The sequence below is a fragment of the Hyla sarda genome, unplaced genomic scaffold (assembly GCF_029499605.1).
Source record: "Hyla sarda isolate aHylSar1 unplaced genomic scaffold, aHylSar1.hap1 scaffold_320, whole genome shotgun sequence".
In the NCBI taxonomy this organism is placed as follows: domain Eukaryota; kingdom Metazoa; phylum Chordata; class Amphibia; order Anura; family Hylidae; genus Hyla; species Hyla sarda.
The window spans coordinates 102,632-122,825 of NW_026609934.1; the positions used below are offsets into that span (position 1 = coordinate 102,632).

General features: G+C 54.4%; 1 protein-coding gene across 2 annotated transcripts; it reads right to left on the minus strand.

Moving 5' to 3' along the window:
• Window positions 1–1,099: 1,099 nt before the first annotated feature.
• SRF (serum response factor) lies at window positions 1,100–19,974 on the minus strand. 2 transcript variants are annotated; one of them, XM_056553512.1, is made up of 7 exons: window positions 19,156–19,974; window positions 5,374–5,640; window positions 2,901–3,129; window positions 2,706–2,822; window positions 2,446–2,628; window positions 2,252–2,328; window positions 1,100–2,167 (listed from the first exon to the last, which is right to left on the minus strand). In XM_056553512.1, exons 1-7 carry the CDS (start codon window positions 19,606–19,608, stop codon window positions 2,072–2,074), a joined length of 1,422 nt encoding a protein of 473 aa, XP_056409487.1. In that variant the 5' UTR covers window positions 19,609–19,974; the 3' UTR covers window positions 1,100–2,071. The 2 variants fall into 2 exon arrangements, with proteins under 2 accessions (XP_056409487.1, XP_056409486.1); XM_056553511.1 differs by having other exon boundaries at window positions 2,706–2,825; window positions 19,156–19,970.
• Between the last annotated feature and the right edge of the window lie 220 nt (window positions 19,975–20,194).

Here is a 20,194-nt window from a genome sequence, read left to right on the forward strand (position 1 = left end):
AGGATAATAGTGAGAAGCCGGAGAGTGAAGCAACGACGTCACGTCTCCCCTGAGGAGATCTGCAGCAGCAAAGACAACCGCGCCCTCCCTGAAGAGAGGGGCCCCCGACCTGTACTGTCTGGAGAGGGGGCCCTCCTGATCTGTACATTCTGGAGATGGGGGGCCCTATGCTGTGTGTGTGTTCTGGAGACGGGGGCTCCGTCCTGATTCGTATCTTTTGAAGATGGTCCCCACCACCCTTGATCTCATCTGTATGTTCTGGAGTTGGGGGATCCTGGAGGACCGAGCCCCCCCCCCCTCCCCCCCCTCACACATGCCACACTCCAGCATCAGAAATATATGAACTCATTCTTTAGGGATATATAGGGGGCCACGTCCACTCCACACCCCCAGAATTTAGGTCAGATCCTATGAAGGTTTAGAGACCCCCCAAGAAATGCGAACAAAAAGAGAAAGGATCCGAAAGAAAAAGAGTAACCTCTAGTCAGCTTCCCACAGACTCCTCCCACTTGACCCCCAGGCTACAGTTGATGAGCTACCTCCCCAAGCTACAGCTTCAATTGTCTGGCTCCTCCCACTTGACCACAGGCTGCACCTCTGATGAGCCAGCTGCTCCCACCTGACCACTAGGCTACATCTGATTGGCTGGCTCACACCTGACCCTTAAGCCTCCAAGCTGTGGTTTCAATAAGGACTAGAGTATAATGTATTCAGACACTGAAATCACTAAAATGGCAACAGACCCTAAACCCTGGGCCCCACTACTGCCAGAGTTGAGCCAGGGACCCGATCTGGAATTGTATACGCTATACCAGCACTCAGAACAGAGCCCATCCCCCATAATGACTGACAGGCGAGCTGTGAACATAAAAGGTGCCGTCTCCATATACTGGGACCCAAACCAACCCCCCGGGCTGGATGTAGTCTCCAAATACTGGGACCCAAACCAACCCCCTCCCCCCAGCTGTCATCTCCACATACTGGGACCCAAACCAACCCCCCCCCCGGATGTCATCTCCATATATTGGGACCAAAACCAACCCCCCGGGCTGCATGTAGTTTCCATATACTGGGACCCAAACCAACACCCCCCCCCCCCCCCCCCCCGGTTGGATGTCGTCTTCATATATTGGGACCCAAACCAACCCCAATTCCCCCGGATGTCATCTCCATATACTGGGATTCAAACCAACCCCCAAGGCTGGATGTCATCTTCATATACTAGGACCCAAACCAACTACCCCCATCTGGAAGTCATCTCCATATACTGGGACCCGAGAGACAGAGAATGTCCAAGAAGAAGCTGACTGAGGCCTCCAGATGGCAGTGCCAAGAATTACAGTACACATGATCAGAAAGGCTTCGAAATACTGACGGGTGCTAGAACGCAACTCTTGTAGTGCCACAACCTCAGAGAACTGAGGGTTAACTCTTCCTGGCTCCGCCTTCTTGGCACATGATGAATGTGGCTTCTGGCCAAGGAAGGGTTAAGTGATCACTGATCACATTGTTTTGTCTTTCATTATAAAATCAGATAAAAATGATCACCCCATCAGGGGGCCACACTCGAATTGTCCCGATCCTATGACCCTACACTAATTACACCCCCTAATGATAGTCCATCACTCACTATGGGGCTCACACTGACCATCCCCTGCCGGGGGCCCCGTGCTGACCCTCCTGGCATAAATACTGAGGATTCACATTTACAAAAATAAAAGTATTTTTCTCATCCCTTATTAAAACTATTTGCGCCTCCCGTATAACAGTATATAGCAATCCTCTACTCCATCAGTGCAAAACGCCATCTCATCCACGGTCTGGGGGCTACAGTGAACCCCCAGGTGCCAGTCTCTGAGCAACCAAAATAAAAATTAAATGCGCTCAGCTCTTTGGATGGGATGAACACAGCCACAGTCTAGCCCCGCCTCCTGCGCACCAGCAAGAGACGGCCGCAGGGAAAAAAAAAAAAAGAACCAATAGAAAATAAAAAGTGAAAAGGCATCAATAATAAATAAGTGGCGCAGTCCATTGTGCAGCGGCCACCATGCACGGCGGGCGGTGACGGCTGTCAGTCATTCTTGCTGTTGTGCGACGGCTCCAGATTAACCACTTGTAGCTCGGTCAGGTTACTGCTGCTGCCAGACTGCTGCCCGATCACTGCCATCTGCAGGACAGAACACAAACTACAGGTAAGAGGCAGCACTGAGCAGCAGAGCCTCTAGGGGGCAGCACTGCGCCAGACACCAACCTGGTGGAGCTGAACCGCAGACACCGGGATCTGGACAGTGCCGGACGGCGCCGTGAGAAAAACCTGCTGCACTCCGCCTGCGGAGAAAGAGGAGAGTGTCAGGAAAAACGGAGGCCCAGAGAGTCTACAACCCACCCAACGCACAGGGGCCCCTGCCAGAGCCATACCCGCTTATCACAGCCAGTCAGCCTTACCCTGATCCTGGGAGTGGGACACCTGCATTGGGGGCCCCGAGGAGAAGGCATTGAGCACGGCCAGGCTCCCGTCCGCCAAACCCTGAGTGGGAGCGTACATGACAGCATGTGGGCTGGAGTACATCATGTGACCGCTTACTGTGGTGGGCACAGACGAGGTCATGATAGCAGCAGGGAGGGTCACTATGGGGAGAGACAGGCAGGATACATCAAATGGGGGTCACGTGGGGCCTCCCCCCCCCCACACACACTCAGCTCACCTGTTCCACTGGATGACGTCTGCACTAGGTCAGAGCTGCTGTCACTGGACGGGGAGGCCTGAGTGGCCGGATGAACCTGGATCGCCTGCACCGGTACTTGCTGAGCGACAGCGCCCCCTGCTGGAGAGAAGACATCACCAGACTATCCTCACACTGGGGGTGGGGGAGGGGGTGGTGTTGTGGGGGATCTCTTACCAGACATGAGTGTGAAGCCGGTGGGGAGCTGCATGAGACCCCCCGAACTCATGGCCCCGCCCTCTGTCTTCAAGATCGTTCCATTGGCGCTGGTGACGGGTGCCAGGTAGTTGGTGATGGGAAAGGTGTGCCCGCTGGTGACCTGCATGGATGTGGAGGTGGTGGGCGCTGTCTGGATGCTGGAAGTGCCGGGAAGGTTGGACACGGTAAATGCCGGCTTCAGAGAGTCCTGAGGAGAGAAACAAGACATGACTGCAGAGCCCACCCAAAGTGCCCACCAGAGGGCCAAGAGGACCAACAGCCCCTCCCCCCCGGGGGCCAACGAGGCGGCCGCATCCCCCCTGATCCCCCACCCCAGAGAGAGACAAGGCACCCGCAACACCCCCCCCCCCCATCCCAGAGAGCCAACCACAACCACCCCCCCAACCCAGAGAACAGACTATGTGGCCAACAAAACATAGCCACCTCATCTTTTTAGTGGTGGGGAAGCAGACACCATGGGGGGCACAGACTTCTACTGGAGCACTTTATAAAAAAAAAAAAAAAAGGCAGCTGCCCCCAGACAGCTGTATCCACACTGTATAATGTGGCCCCTGGGTTTCAATCATGTGCTAAGGTCACATGATGGAGCGATGGCCAAGTGTCCCATGACTGATGTCACAAGAGCCATCCACCACAAATATAGAGGAGGGGGGGGGGGGACACACAGCAAATGCACAATTTGGGGGGGGAGACAGAGCAGACGCACAGTCTTGGGGGACGGGCGGACACAGTCTCAGGACATGGTATTTTCCGGCCCCCCGCAGACACTCCCCCCTCCCATACACAGACAGCTGCGTCTTATAAGGAATGCGGGGGTCCTGCCAGCAGCGTCTGAAGGGAAACGTTTCCTTATAAGGCGACCGAGGAAGAATCAAAACTTTATCAATGAGAAGTGAGCGAGACGGAGCGCAGCTGTGCCCTGACAGGAGGAGGCGGGGAGGAACACCTGTCCCTTGTCTGTCCCATTCTTCACTATGGAGGGGGGGCACCAATCCTGGATCCTATTACAGCAAACACTACTGCTCCCTGTTATCAGTCAGCCCCCCCCCCCCCCCCCGAGGAAATGACCATAGACTAAACCCAGAGACCCTACAGCACAGCCCCCCCCGCCCCCCCCCCCCCCACCGACCACCCAGAGACCCTACAGCACAGCCCCCCCGACCACCCAGAGACCCTACAGCACAGCCGCCCCCCGACCACCCAGAGACCCTACAGCACAGCCCCCCCGACCACCCAGAGACCCTACAGCACAGCCCCCCGACCACCCAGAGACCCTACAGCACAGCCCCCCCCGACCACCCAGAGACCCTACAGCACAGCCCCCCCGACCACCCAGAGACCCTACAGCACAGCCCCCCCCGACCACCCAGAGACCCTACAGCACAGCCCCCCCCGACCACCCAGAGACCCTACAGCACAGCCCCCCCGACCACCCAGAGACCCTACAGCACAGCCCCCCCGACCACCCAGAGACCCTACAGCACAGCCCCCCCCGACCACCCAGAGACCCTACAGCACAGCCCCCCCCGACCACCCAGAGACCCTACAGCACAGCCCCCCCGACCACCCAGAGACCCTACAGCACAGCCCCCCCCCGACCACCCAGAGACCCTACAGCACAGCCCCCCCCCCCCGACCACCCAGAGACCCTACAGCACAGCCCCCCCCCCCGACCACCCAGAGACCCTACAGCACAGCCCCCCCCCCCCCCCGACCACCCAGAGACCCTACAGCACAGCCCCCCCCCCCCGACCACCCAGAGACCCTACAGCACAGCCCCCCCGACCACCCAGAGACCCTACAGCACAGCCCCCCCGACCACCCAGAGACCCTACAGCACAGCCCCCCCCGACCACCCAGAGACCCTACAGCACAGCCCCCCCCGACCACCCAGAGACCCTACAGCACAGCCCCCCCCCGACCACCCAGAGACCCTACAGCACAGCCCCCCCCGACCACCCAGAGACCCTACAGCACAGCCCCCCCCGACCACCCAGAGACCCTACAGCACAGCCCCCCCCGACCACCCAGAGACCCTACAGCACAGCCCCCCCGACCACCCAGAGACCCTACAGCACAGCCCCCCCCGACCACCCAGAGACCCTACAGCACAGCCCCCCCGACCACCCAGAGACCCTACAACACTGCCCCCCGACCACCCAGAGACCCTACAACACTGCCCCCCTCCCCGATCACACAGAGACCCTACAGTACAGCCGTCCCCGTCCCCCCCACCAGGGGAAAAATAAAAAAATAAAGTCGATATTCAGTATGAACAGGTATAAAGCCCAGCACTAACCCCCCCCCCCCCCCCCAACCCAGAGTTCAACCCAGGTGGTATGTTCCGTACTGCGGAATGTTCCGGGTGCTGGATCTTGTGGAGGACTGAGGGGTCTGATCCCGGTTACAATCATGGGGGACATCCGCTCACCTTTGTTTCTCCGCTGCTGTCTGACTCAGACACTTGGTAGGTGAGATCCGTCTCTTCGAAGCCGGTGGCGCTCATGCGCTGGTCAGTGGAGGGGTCTGAGCGAGGGGGAGAGTCCGGAGAGTTCAGACAAGTCTGTATTAACGCTTTCCCCGTCTCGCTGGTGATCATTGGTTGAAGCTTTCTAGTGGCGAAGGTGTAGACGTGTCCGGTCTCACTGGCCACCAGCAGCAGGACCTGCGTCCCCGTCAGCGTGGACAACTCGTATGCCTGCATGGAAGAGAAGAGAGGGTTAAAGGACAATCACACCAAGACCATCAGACCATGGCCACCCAGAAAAAGCACTGCCCCTACTACATACTGGAGACCTCCAGGACTAAGAGCGCCCCCTACTACATACTGGAGACCTCCAGGACTAAGAGCGCCCCCTACTACATACTGGAGACCTCCAGGACTAAGAGCGCCCCCTACTACATACTAGAGACCTCCAGGACTAAGAGCGCCCCCTACTACATACTAGAGACCTCCAGGACTAAGAGCGCCCCCTACTACATACTGGAGACCTCCAGGACTAAGAGCGCCCCCTACTACATACTGGAGACCTCCAGGACTAAGAGCGCCCCCTACTACATACTGGAGACCTCCAGGACTAAGAGCGCCCCCTACTACATACTGGAGACCTCCAGGACTAAGAGCGCCCCCTACTACATTCTGGAGACCTCCAGGACTAAGAGCGCCCCCTACTACATACTGGAGACCTCCAGGACTAAGAGCGCCCCCTACTACATACTGGAGACCTCCAAGACTAAGAGCGCCCCCTACTACATACTGGAGACCTCCAGGACTAAGAGCGCCCCTTACTACATACTGGAGACCTCCAAGACTAAGAGCGCCCCCTACTACATACTGGAGACCTCCAAAACTAAGAGCGCCCCCTACTACATACTGGAGACCTCCAGGACTAAGAGCGCCCCCTACTATATACTAGAGACCTCCAGGACTAAGAGCGCCCCCTACTACATACTGGAGACCTCCAGGACTAAGAGCGCCCCCTACTACATACTGGAGACCTCCAGGACTAAGAGCGCCCCCTACTACATACTGGAGACCTCCAGGACTAAGAGCGCCCCCTACTACATACTGGAGACCTCCAGGACGAAGAGCGCCCCCTACTACATACAGGAGACCTCCAGGACTAAGAGCGCCCCCTACTACATACTGGAGACCTCCAGGACTAAGAGTGCCCCCTACTACATACTGGAGACCTCCAGGACTAAGAGCGCCCCCTACTACATACTGGAGACCTCCAGGACTAAGAGCGCCCCCTACTACATACTGGAGACCTCCAGGACTAAGAGCGCCCCCCTACTACATACTGGAGACCTCCAAAACTAAGAGCGCCCCCTACTACATACTGGAGACCTCCAGGACTAAGAGCGCCCCCTACTACATACTGGAGACCTCCAGGACTAAGAGCGCCCCCTACTACATACTGGAGACCTCCAAGACTAAGAGCGCCCCCTACTACATACTGGAGACCTCCAGGACTAAGAGCGCCCCTTACTACATACTGGAGACCTCCAAGACTAAGAGCGCCCCCTACTACATACTGGAGACCTCCAAAACTAAGAGCGCCCCCTACTACATACTGGAGACCTCCAGGACTAAGAGCGCCCCCTACTATATACTAGAGACCTCCAGGACTAAGAGCGCCCCCTACTACATACTGGAGACCTCCAGGACTAAGAGCGCCCCCTACTACATACTGGAGACCTCCAGGACTAAGAGCGCCCCCTACTACATACTGGAGACCTCCAGGACTAAGAGCGCCCCCTACTACATACTGGAGACCTCCAGGACGAAGAGCGCCCCCTACTACATACAGGAGACCTCCAGGACTAAGAGCGCCCCCTACTACATACTGGAGACCTCCAGGACTAAGAGTGCCCCCTACTACATACTGGAGACCTCCAGGACTAAGAGCGCCCCCTACTACATACTGGAGACCTCCAGGACTAAGAGCGCCCCCTACTACATACTGGAGACCTCCAGGACTAAGAGCGCCCCCTACTACATACTGGAGACCTCCAGGACTAAGAGCACCCCCTACTACATACTGGAGACCTCCAGGACTAAGAGCACCCCCTACTACATACTGGAGACCTGTTCAACTAAAATTCCCATCTCTCAAACAATAAAGTTTTCTTTTTTCCTCACCTGCGGCTTGGTAAACCACTAATTAAACGTTAGTGAGACACTCTTCTTTTAGACATTAATTTGCCTTAAAATTAAAACTAAAACAAATAAAGCCAAACACACAGACAAACAAGCTCTTTAGAAGCCGGGTAGACCTGATCTGAAAGCGGCGGTAGAAAATGATTTGGGCGCAGATCTGCGCAAAATTTATCATGGTCACTGCAACAATATGATTAATTTGGAGAAGCACTGCAAAAAAAAAAAATAACTCCTCTAGACAAAAATTATCTAGCCAAGACCATTAATGATATTGATATTTCCATTTGCCTTGTTGGTCCCTATGACACTAGTCCCCTGATGAACACACCGCTATAGGTGCGGGAAACACGTAGGGAGGTCAGGGACACGTAGGGTTTATTGGGGTTGGGTTCCAGTGTGGGGCCGTCCTTTTCTGGGGCATTGATAGGGATATATAGGTTTAGCCTATCCAGTCTGCTATCCCTTCCCTTGAATACCTAATGCTGGCCGCAATCACCTACTATTGTATGTAAGTATATAGACACTTTGATATTGTAGGTTTTCATTATTTTTCTTTTGGGTCTATTGTTTTAAATGTCTTAGAAAAAGTTATGTTTAATCTATTTCATGCTTATTTTCACCACCGACACTGGTTAAACACATCAGGAGATCTACACATCTGTTGGATAACAAGGGATACACCTTGACCCCCATATCACCAACACAGGAGCCCCAAACTAAGCCCCATATCACCAACACAGGAGCCCCAAACTAAGCCCCATATCACCAACACAAGAGCCCCAAACTAACCCCCCCCAAATCACCAACACAAGAGCCCCAAACTAACCCCCCCCCAAATCACCAACACAAGAGCCCCAAACTAACCCCCCCCCCAAATCACCAACACAGGAGCCCCAAACTAACCCCCCCCCCCAATATCACCAACACAGGAGCCCCAAACTAACCCCCCCCCCCAATATCACCAACACAGGAGCCCCAAACTAACCCCCCCCCAATATCACCAACACAGGAGCCCCAAACTAACCCCCCCCCCAATATCACCAACACAAGAGCCCCAAACTAACCCCCCCCCACCAATATCACCAACACAGGAGCCCCAAACTAACCCCCCCCACCAATATCACCAACACAAGAGCCCCAAACTAACCCCCCCCCCCACCAATATCACCAACACAAGAGCCCCAAACTAACCCCCCCAAATCACCAACACAAGAACCCCAAACTAACCCCCCCCCCCAAATCACCAACACAGGAGCCCAAACTAACCCCCCCCCCAATATCACCAACACAGGAGCCCCAAACTAACCCCCCCAATATCACCAACACAGGAGCCCCAAACTAACCCCCCCCCCCAATATCACCAACACAGGAGCCCCAAACTAACCCCCCCCCCCATATCACCAACACAGGAGCCCCAAACTAACCCCCCCCCCATATCACCAACACAGGAGCCCCAAACTAACCCCCCCCCCCATATCACCAACACAGGAGCCCCAAACTAACACCCCCCCCCATATCACCAACACAGGAGCCCCAAACTAACCCCCCCAATATCACCAACACAGGAGCCCCAAACTAACCCCCCCCCACCCATATCACCAACACAGGAGCCCCAAACTAACCCCCCCCCCAATATCACCAACACAGGAGCCCCAAACTAACCCTCCCCCCCCATATCACCAACACAGGAGCCCCAAACTAACCCCCCCCCATATCACCAACACAGGAGCCCCAAACTAACCCTCCCCCCCAATATCACCAACACAGGAGCCCCCCCCCCCCATATCACCAACACAGGAGCCCCAAACTAACCCTCCCCCCCATATCACCAACACAGGAGCCCCAAACTAACCCTCCCCCCCATATCACCAACACAGGAGCCCCAAACTAACCCTCCCCCCCCCATATCACCAACACAGGAGCCCCAAACCCCCCCCCCATATCACCAACACAGGAGCCCCAAACTAATCCTCCCCCCCATATCACCAACACAGGAGCCGCAAACTAACCCCCCCCCATATCACCAACACAGGAGCCCCAAACTAAGCCCCCCCATATCACCAACACAGGAGCCCCAAACTAACCTCCCCCCCCATATCACCAACACAGGAGCCCCAAACTAACCCCTCCCCCCAATATCACCAACACAGGAGCCCCAAACTAACCCCCCCCCCATATCACCAACACAGGAGCCCCCAAACTAACCCCTCCCCCAATATCACCAACACAGGAGCCCCAAACTAAGCCCCCCCATATCACCAACACAGGAGCCCCAAACTAACCCCTCCCCCCAATATCACCAACACAGGAGCCCCAAACTAACCCCCCCCCCCATATAACACCAACACAAGAGCCCCAAACTAACCCCCCCCCAATATCACCAACACAAGAGCCCCAAGCTAACCCCCCCCCCCCCCCCCAATATCACCAACACAGAAGCCCCAAACTAACCCCCCCCAATATCACCAACACAAGAGCCCTAAGCTAACCCCCCCCCCCCAATATCACCAACACAGAAGCCCCAAACTAACCCCCCCCAATATCACCAACACAGGAGCCTCAAACTAACCCTCCCCAACACCCCCAATCACCAACACAGGAGCCCAAACTAACCCCCCCCCCAATATCACCAACACAGGAGCCCCAAACTAATCCTCCCCCCCAATATCACCAACACAGGAGCCCCAAACTAATCCTCCCCCCCAATATCACCAACACAGGAGCCCCAAACTAATCCTCCCCCCCAATATCACCAACACAGGAGCCCCAAACTAATCCTCCCCCCCATATCACCAACACAGGAGCCCCCAAACTAATCCCTCCCCCAATATCACCAACACAGGAGCCCCCAAACTAATCCCTCCCCCAATATCACCAACACAGGAGCCCCCAAACTAATCCCTCCCCCAATATCACCAACACAGGAGCCCCCAAACTAATCCCTCCCCCCATATCACCAACACAGGAGCCCCCAAACTAATCCCTCCCCCCATATCACCAACACAGGAGCCCCCAAACTAATCCCTCCCCCAATATCACCAACACAGGAGCCCCCAAACTAATCCCTCCCCCAATATCACCAACACAGGAGCCCCCAAACTAATCCCTCCCCCAATATCACCAACACAGGAGCCCCCAAACTAATCCCTCCCCCCATATCACCAACACAGGAGCCCCCAAACTAATCCCTCCCCCCATATCACCAACACAAGAGCCCCCAAACTAATCCCTCCCCCCATATCACCAACACAAGAGCCCCCAAACTAATCCCTCCCCCCATATCACCAACACAAGAGCCCCAAACTAATCCCTCCCCCCATATCACCAACACAGGAGCCCCAAACTAATCCCTCCCCCCATATCACCAACACAAGAGCCCCAAACTAATCCCTCCCCCCATATCACCAACACAGGAGCCCCCAAACTAATCCCTCCCCCCAATATCACCAACACCTCACTATACACCACTACAAGAGCCCTAGAGCACTGATCCCCCATGTGCAGAAGATGGGCCCCCGGGAGCCATTCCCCCCCCCCCCCGCCCCCCCAGCTGTTATCACCTTAGAGCTGCATCTGTTTCTCATCTCCCTGCGGAGGGGTCTCCTCACACCGTACACAGGAAACACCAGGTCATGAATACGGGACCCTCCAGTGTGATGGTTACTAAAGGTCAGCGGTGTTATAAGAGGAGATCACACACACCATATCACTGTGCTGGAGTATTATAAGAGGAGATCACATACACCATATCACTGTGCTGGAGTATTATAAGAGGAGATCACACACCATATCACTGTGCTGGAGTATTATAAGAGGAGATCACACACCATATCACTGTGCTGAAGTATTATAAGAGGAGATCACACACCATATCACTGTGCTGGAGTATTATAAGAGGAGATCACACACACCATATCACTGTGCTGGAGTATTATAAGAGGAGATCACACATCATATCACTGTGCTGGAGTATTATAAGAGGAGATCACACACCATATCACTGTGCTGGAGTATTATAAGAGGAGATCACACACACCATATCACTGTGCTGGAGTATTATAAGAGGAGATCACACACACCATATCACTGTGCTGGAGTATTATAAGAGGAGATCACACACACCATATCACTGTGCTGGAGTATTATAAGAGGAGATCACACACACCATATCACTGTGCTGGAGTATTATAAGAGGAGATCACACACCATATCACTGTGCTGGAGTATTAGAGGAGATCACACACACCATATCACTGTGCTGGAGTATTATAAGAGGAGATCACACACCATATCACTGTGCCGGAGTATTATAAGAGGAGATCACACACACCATATCACTGTGCTGGAGTATTATAAGAGGAGATCACACACCATATCACTGTGCCGGAGTATTATAAGAGGAGATCACACACACCATATCACTGTGCTGGAGTATTATAAGAGGAGATCACACACACCATATCACTGTACTGGAGTATAATAAGAGGAGATCACACACACCATATCACTGTGCTGGAGTATTATAAGAGGAGATCACACACACCATATCACTGTGCTGGAGTATTATAAGAGGAGATCACACACACCATATCACTGTGCTGGAGTATTATAAGAGGAGATCACACACACCATATCACTGTACCGGAGTATAATAAGAGGAGATCACACACACCATATCACTGTGCCGGAGTATTATAAGAGGAGATCACACACACCATATCACTGTGCTGGAGTATTATAAGAGGAGATCACACACACCATATCACTGTGCTGGAGTATTATAAGAGGAGATCACACACACCATATCACTGTGCTGGAGTATTATAAGAGGAGATCACACACACCATATCACTGTGCTGGAGTATTATAAGAGGAGATCACACACACCATATCACTGTGCTGGAGTATTATAAGAGGAGATCACACACCATATCACTGTGCTGGAGTATTATAAGAGGAGATCACACACACCATATCACTGTGCTGGAGTATTATAAGAGGAGATCACACACCATATCACTGTGCCGGAGTATTATAAGAGGAGATCACACACACCATATCACTGTGCTGGAGTATTATAAGAGGAGATCACACACACCATATCACTGTGCCGGAGTATTATAAGAGGAGATCACACACCATATCACTGTGCTGGAGTATTATAAGAGGAGATCACACACACCATATCACTGTGCTGGAGTATTATAAGAGGAGATCACACACACCATATCACTGTGCTTGAGTATTATAAGAGGAGATCACACATCATATCACTGTGCTGGAGTATAATAAGAGGAGATCACACACCATATCACTGTGCTGGAGTATTATAAGAGGAGATCACACACACCATATCACTGTGCTGGAGTATTATAAGAGGAGATCACACATCATATCCCTGTGCTGGAGTATTATAAGAGGAGATCACACACACCATATCACTGTGCTGGAGTATTATAAGAGGAGATCACACACCATATCACTGTGCTGGAGTATTATAAGAGGAGATCACACACACCATATCACTGTGCTGGAGTATAATAAGAGGAGATCACACACCATATCACTGTGCCGGAGTATTATAAGAGGAGATCACACATCATATCACTGTGCTGGAGTATAATAAGAGGAGATCACACACCATATCACTGTGCTGGAGTATTATAAGAGGAGATCACACACACCATATCACTGTGCTGGAGAATAATAAGAGGAGATCACACACACCATATCACTGTGCTGGAGTATTATAAGAGGAGATCACACACACCATATCACTGTGCTGGAGTATTATAAGAGGAGATCACACACACCATATCACTGTGCCGGAGTATTATAAGAGGAGATCACACACCATATCACTGTGCCGGAGTATTATAAGAGGAGATCACACACCATATCACTGTGCCGGAGTATTATAAGAGGAGATCACACACCATATCACTGTGCTGGAGTATTATAAGAGGAGATCACACACCATATCACTGTGCTGGAGAATAATAAGAGGAGATCACACATCATATCACTGTGCTGGAGTATTATAAGAGGAGATCACACATCATATCCCTGTGCTGGAGTATTATAAGAGGAGATCACACACACCATATCACTGTGCCGGAGTATTATAAGAGGAGATCACACACACCATATCACTGTGCCGGAGTATTATAAGAGGAGATCACACACACCATATCACTGTGCTGGAGTATTATAAGAGGAGATCACACATCATATCCCTGTGCTGGAGTATTATAAGAGGAGATCACACACACCATATCACTGTGCTGGAGTATTATAAGAGGAGATCACACACCATATCACTGTGCTGGAGTATTATAAGAGGAGATCACACACACCATATCACTGTGCTGGAGTATAATAAGAGGAGATCACATACACCATATCACTGTGCTGGAGTATTATAAGAGGAGATCACACACACCATATCACTGTGCTGGAGTATAATAAGAGGAGATCACACACCATATCACTGTGCTGGAGTATTAGAGGAGATCACACACCATATCACTGTGCTGGAGTATTATAAGAGGAGATCACACACCATATCACTGTGCTGGAGTATTATAAGAGGAGATCACACACCATATCACTGTGCTGGAGTATTATAAGAGGAGATCACACACCATATCACTGTGCTGGAGAATAATAAGAGGAGATCACACACCATATCACTGTGCTGGAGTATTATAAGAGGAGATCACACACCATATCACTGTGCTGGAGAATAATAAGAGGAGATCACACACCATATCACTGTGCTGGAGTATTATAAGAGGAGATCACACACACCATATCACTGTGCTGGAGTATTAGAGGAGATCACACACACCATATCACTGTGCTGGAGTATTATAAGAGGAGATCACACACCATATCACTGTGCTGGAGTATTATAAGAGGAGATCACACACCATATCACTGTGCTGGAGTATTATAAGAGGAGATCACACACCATATCACTGTGCTGGAGTATTATAAGAGGAGATCACACACCATATCACTGTGCTGGAGTATTATAAGAGGAGATCACACACCATATCACTGTGCTGGAGTATTATAAGAGGAGATCACACACCATATCACTGTGCTGGAGTATTATAAGAGCCCCCCCCCCCCCCCCCCCCAAAAAAAAAAAATACAGAGCAGGTTTCCCACCCATAGACACTGACCAGATTGACCATCCGTACTAAAACCCACCGCCAACCATGTGGCACTAACCTGAGCATACATTGACCAGGAGGTACTGACTAATGGCCACGTACAGAAACCATCTAGAGGACAGATCACGGCAGGAGGTCACCATTGATGGCCACCAACAAGAGCTTCATTATTAGCGACCACCTGCTGTGGCCTTTTTCTAAGGTTTCCACCTAGAAGAGACCTTCATTTATGAAAAACTACAGGACACCAAAGATGGCCACCAAGACAGGACACGGGAGGAAGTCACCAACAATAGTCTGCTGAACCATTAATGACCACATACAAGACCTTCTGGAGGACAGAGCATGGCAGGAGGTCACCAGTGATGACCACCACACAAGACCCTCACCTAGAGGACAGGCCATGGCAGGATGTCACCAGTGATGACCACCACACAAGACCCTCACCTAGAGGACAGGCCATGGCAGGAGGTCACCAGTGATGACCACCACACAAGACCTTCACCTAGAGGACAGGCCATGGCAGGATGTCACCAGTAATGACCACCACACAAGACCTTCACCTAGAGGACAGGCCATGGCAGGATGTCACCAGTGATGACCACCACACAAGACCTTCACCTAGAGGACAGGCCATGGCAGGATGTCAACAGTGATGACCACCACACAAGACCTTCACCTAGAGGACAGGCCATGGCAGGATGTCAACAGTGATGACCACCACACAAGACCCTCACCTAGAGGACAGGCCATGGCAGGATGTCACCAGTGATGACCACCACACAAGACCTTCACCTAGAGGACAGGCCATGGCAGGATGTCACCAGTGATGACCACCACACAAGACCTTCACCTAAAGGACAGGCCATGGCAGGAGGTCACCAGTGATGACCACCACACAAGACCTTCACCTAGAGGACAGGCCATGGCAGGAGGTCACCAGTGATGACCACCACACAAGACCTTCACCTAGAGGACAGGCCATGGCAGGATGTCACCAGTGATGACCACCACACAAGACCTTCACCTAGAGGACAGGCCATGGCAGGAGGTCACCAGTGATGGCCACCACACAAGACCTTCACCTAGAGGACAGGCCATGGCAGGAGGTTACCAGTGATGGCCACCACACAAGACCTTCACCTAGAGGACAGGCCATGGCAGGAGGTTACCAGTGATGGCCACCACACAAGACCTTCACCTAGAGGACAGGCCATGGCAGGAGGTCACCAGTGATGACCACCACACAAGACCTTCACCTAGAGGACAGGCCATGGCAGGATGTTACCAGTGATGGCCACCACACAAGACCTTCACCTAGAGGACAGGCCATGGCAGGAGGTTACCAGTAATGGCCACCATACAAGACCTTTACCTAGGAGGACAGGCCATGGCAGGAGGTTACCAGTAATGGCCACCATACAAGACCTTTACCTAGGAGGACAGGCCATGGCAGGAGGTTACCAGTGATGACCACCACACAAGACCTTCACCTAGAGGACAGGCCATGGCAGGATAGAAACCAATCACTGGTGACTAGGGATCGACCGATATCGATAATCGGTGCAGGTTAGGGCCGATAGCCGATAACTTATACCGATATTTCGGTATAAGTTATCGGCTATTTAACCCCCTGCGACACCGCTGCAGATCATTGATTTAAAGCGGGCGCTTTAAATCAATGATCTGCAGTGGCTTTTGCGAGGCCATAGGCCGCCGCCACTACCCGCTTCTCTTCCCTACCTGCCAGGGTGCTCCGGGCCATCCATCCATCGTTCCTGTAGTGTCCGGGGGCGTTCCGGGTGGAGGGTGGTCCGGTCCGGGCTGTCCTTCTCCGGCGGGCCTCTTCTCCACTCCGGGCAGGCTCCGGCCTAGTACGCTGCATAGACGTCGCTGCGCAGTGACGCCCGTGCGCAGTGACGCACCTGACGTCACGGCGTAGCGGCGTCTATGCAGCATACTAGACCAGAGCCTGCCCGGAGTGGAGAAGAGGCCTGCCGGAGAAGAAGGACAGCCCGGACCGGACCACCCTCCACCCGGAACGCCCCCGGACACTACATGAAGGAAGGATGGCCTGGACCACCCCCATTACGGGTAAGTTTAATTTTTTTATTCACTCGGAGGGTGGGGGAGGGGCCCGACCGGTATAGCGGTATGGGAAAAAATCCATACCGGTATACCGCCTAGCATCACGGTGGGGGGTGCAACGCGGTGCGGTGGGTTGGGTTGGAGGTGCGGCGGGTCGAGGGGGTGGCGGTCGCGGTGCGGTGGGGGCGGTGCGGGGGGCGGGGTATTATCGGCAAGATAACTGCTGATACCGATAATGCCCAAAATCGTGATTATCGGCCGATAATATCGGCCATACCGATAATCGGTGGATCCCTACTGGTGACACGGTAACTGCTCCACTTTTCCTCCGCACATGTTTGGTTAAATTTTTTGTGTGTTTGGGGGGGGGGAAAGAGGAGAATCGGCCCCTGTCCTGGCTCCACAGCATTGGCACCTTCTCAAGTCCATCCACATGTAACCCCATCCACCAGTGAGACACCAACTCCACATGATTGACACGTCTCCTCCGTGTATCCAAACAGCGGTCAAAAGGGACCCTAATACCAGAGCTGAGGGCCACAGACCCCCTTTATATGGCATTAAGAAAACCTAATGGGAAAGTATCAACACCAAAACCAATACTGACCCCAAAAAGTAGCAATACCATAATACCTCAGTTAACACCAACCACAGCCTTCACCAACCCAAAAGCCAAAATTAACCACAAGGCACTGCAATCACCTTCCCAACAACATCTACCGCTACACCCTCAAAATCCAGGGGGAATCCAAGACCCCAACCTACATTGATACCTGACAGCCAAACCCTATATTCCGACACCCACCGTAAGCTACACTGACACCCTGACCCCAACCGTAACAGACACACCCCAATCCCACCGCCGTACCCTACGCTGCAACATGACAATGCTGGACACCCTGACCCCATCACTATGCCCCCCCAATACCTTCATCATGTCCCCGGTATCTCCCCCTCGCCATGTCCCCGGTATCTCCCCCTCGCCATGTCCCCGGTATCTCCCCCTCGCCATGTCCCCGGTATCTCCCCCTCGCCATGTCCCCGGTATCTCCCCCTCGCCATGTCCCCGGTATCTCCCCCTCGCCATGTCCCCGGTATCTCCCCCTCGCCATGTCCCCGGTATCTCCCCCTCGCCATGTCCCCGGTATCTCCCCCTCGCCATGTCCCCGGTATCTCCCCCTCGCCATGTCCCCGGTTTCTCCCCCTCGCCATGTCCCCGGTTTCTCCCCCTCGCCATGTCCCCGGTTTCTCCCCCTCGCCATGTCCCCGGTATCTCCCCCTCGGTATGTCCCCGGTATCTCCCCCTCGGTATGTCCCCGGTATCTCCCCCTCGGTATGTCCCCGGTATCTCCCCCTCGGTATGTCCCCGGTATCTCCCCCTCGGTATGTCCCCGGTATCTCCCCCTCGGTATGTCCCCGGTATCTCCCCCTCGGTATGTCCCCGGTTCTCCCCCTCGGTATGTCCCCGGTTCTCCCCCTCGGTATGTCCCCGGTTCTCCCCCTCGGTATGTCCCCGGTTCTCCCCCTCGGTATGTCCCCGGTTCTCCCCCTCGGTATGTCCCCGGTTCTCCCCCTCGGTATGTCCCCGGTTCTCCCCCTCGGTATGTCCCCGGTATCTCCCCCTCGGTATGTCCCCGGTATCTCCCCCTCGGTATGTCCCCGGTATCTCCCCCTCGGTATGTCCCCGGTATCTCCCCCTCGGTATGTCCCCGGTATCTCCCCCTCGGTATGTCCCCGGTATCTCCCCCTCGGTATGTCCCCGGTATCTCCCCCTCGCTATGTCCCCGGTATCTCCCCCTCGCTATGTCCCCGGTATCTCCCCCTCGGTATGTCCCCGGTATCTCCCCCTCGGTATGTCCCCGGTATCTCCCCCTCGGTATGTCCCCGGTATCTCCCCCTCGGTATGTCCCCGGTATCTCCCCCTCGCTATGTCCCCGGTATCTCCCCCTCGCTATGTCCCCGGTATCTCCCCCTCGCTATGTCCCCGGTATCTCCCCCTCGCTATGTCCCCGGTTCTCCCCCTCGGTATGTCCCCGGTTCTCCCCCTCGGTATGTCCCCGGTATCTCCCCCTCGGTATGTCCCCGGTATCTCCCCCTCGCTATGTCCCCGGTATCTCCCCCTCGGTATGTCCCCGGTTCTCCCCCTCGGTATGTCCCCGGTTCTCCCCCTCGGTATGTCCCCGGTTCTCCCCCTCGGTATGTCCCCGGTTCTCCCCCTCGGTATGTCCCCGGTTCTCCCCCTCGGTATGTCCCCGGTATCTCCCCGATTCTCTCCCGGTACCTTCTTCATGATCCCGGTCTTCCTCTTGCTGAACGTCGTGTACCTCCGCAGCTTGTTATCGATAAACTCCATCTTGATCTTGACGCGGCCCCGGGTCTTCTTCCCCGGTTTGGCCCCGGACACGGCTGCGCTGGACCCGGGATATCCTCCAGACACAGCCCCGGGGCCCCCCGGCTCAGGCACACCGAGCTCCAGCTCCGTCAGGCCGCGCTTCACCCCGCGGGACACGGCCGGACCTTCATCGTCGTCCCCGGAGTCGGAGGTGGCCTCACTGCCGCTGTACACCACCGCGCCGCCCGGAGTCACCTCGAAGCGGGGCCCTCCTCCTCCTCCCTGCGGCCGCCCCCGGCCCGGAGAGCCGCCGTTACCTGCCCGGCGAGGCAGCGCCATCCCGGGGTTACGGCCTAGAGACGAGCCGTTCCCCGGGGAGGCCCCGGCCTGGCTGGGAAGCATGTCCCGCTCACCGACAGCTGCTGCCGGAGCCCATGGATATCCGTGCACACCGTGCGGCTCCTCACCGGGATCTGTCCCTCTACTCCCGGCTTCCCCGCGTAACCGCGCCTCAGCCAATCACAGGCCGACCGTCACACTGACAGCGGAACCCTCCGCACCGCACGGAACTATTTCCCCCTCATTCACAGCAGAAGCCGCGGCGCAAGGATACCGCACACCGCCCAGGAACTATTTTCAACCATATAAAGCGAGTCAATGTTTCCTTTTAAGGAATAGCCTTTCCTTATATGGTGAGTCACCGCTCTACGCGCTGATTGGATGAAGCCGGAAGAAAGCAAAACTCTGATTAGATGGCTGACAGGAGGGGGCGGGCTGAGGAGCGTCACATAGCAGAGGTACCACGTGACAGCGGGAGGACGAAAGACGGTAACAGTAGAAGTGACGGGTCATGTGACCTCTCACAGCAACAAGCGTCCCTTCCCCACTGACTGCACCGGAGCCCCTCCCCTCCCCACTGACTCCACCGGAGCCCCTCCCCACTGACTCCACCGGAGCCCCTCCCCACCACTGACTCCACCGGAGCCCC

Bases quoted from the DNA above. Each gene is read 5' to 3' on its own strand.
- SRF (XM_056553511.1), bottom strand. From the start codon at position 19,608: ATGCTTCCCAGCCAGGCCGGGGCCTCCCCGGGGAACGGCTCGTCTCTA. The intron at 5,641-19,155 runs GTACCGGGAGAG...TCTTCCATGCAG, and splicing joins AGACCGGGATCATGAAGAAG to GCATACGAGTTGTCCACGCT. The intron at 2,629-2,705 runs GTGAGCTGAGTG...CTCTCCCCATAG, and splicing joins GACGTCATCCAGTGGAACAG to TGACCCTCCCTGCTGCTATC.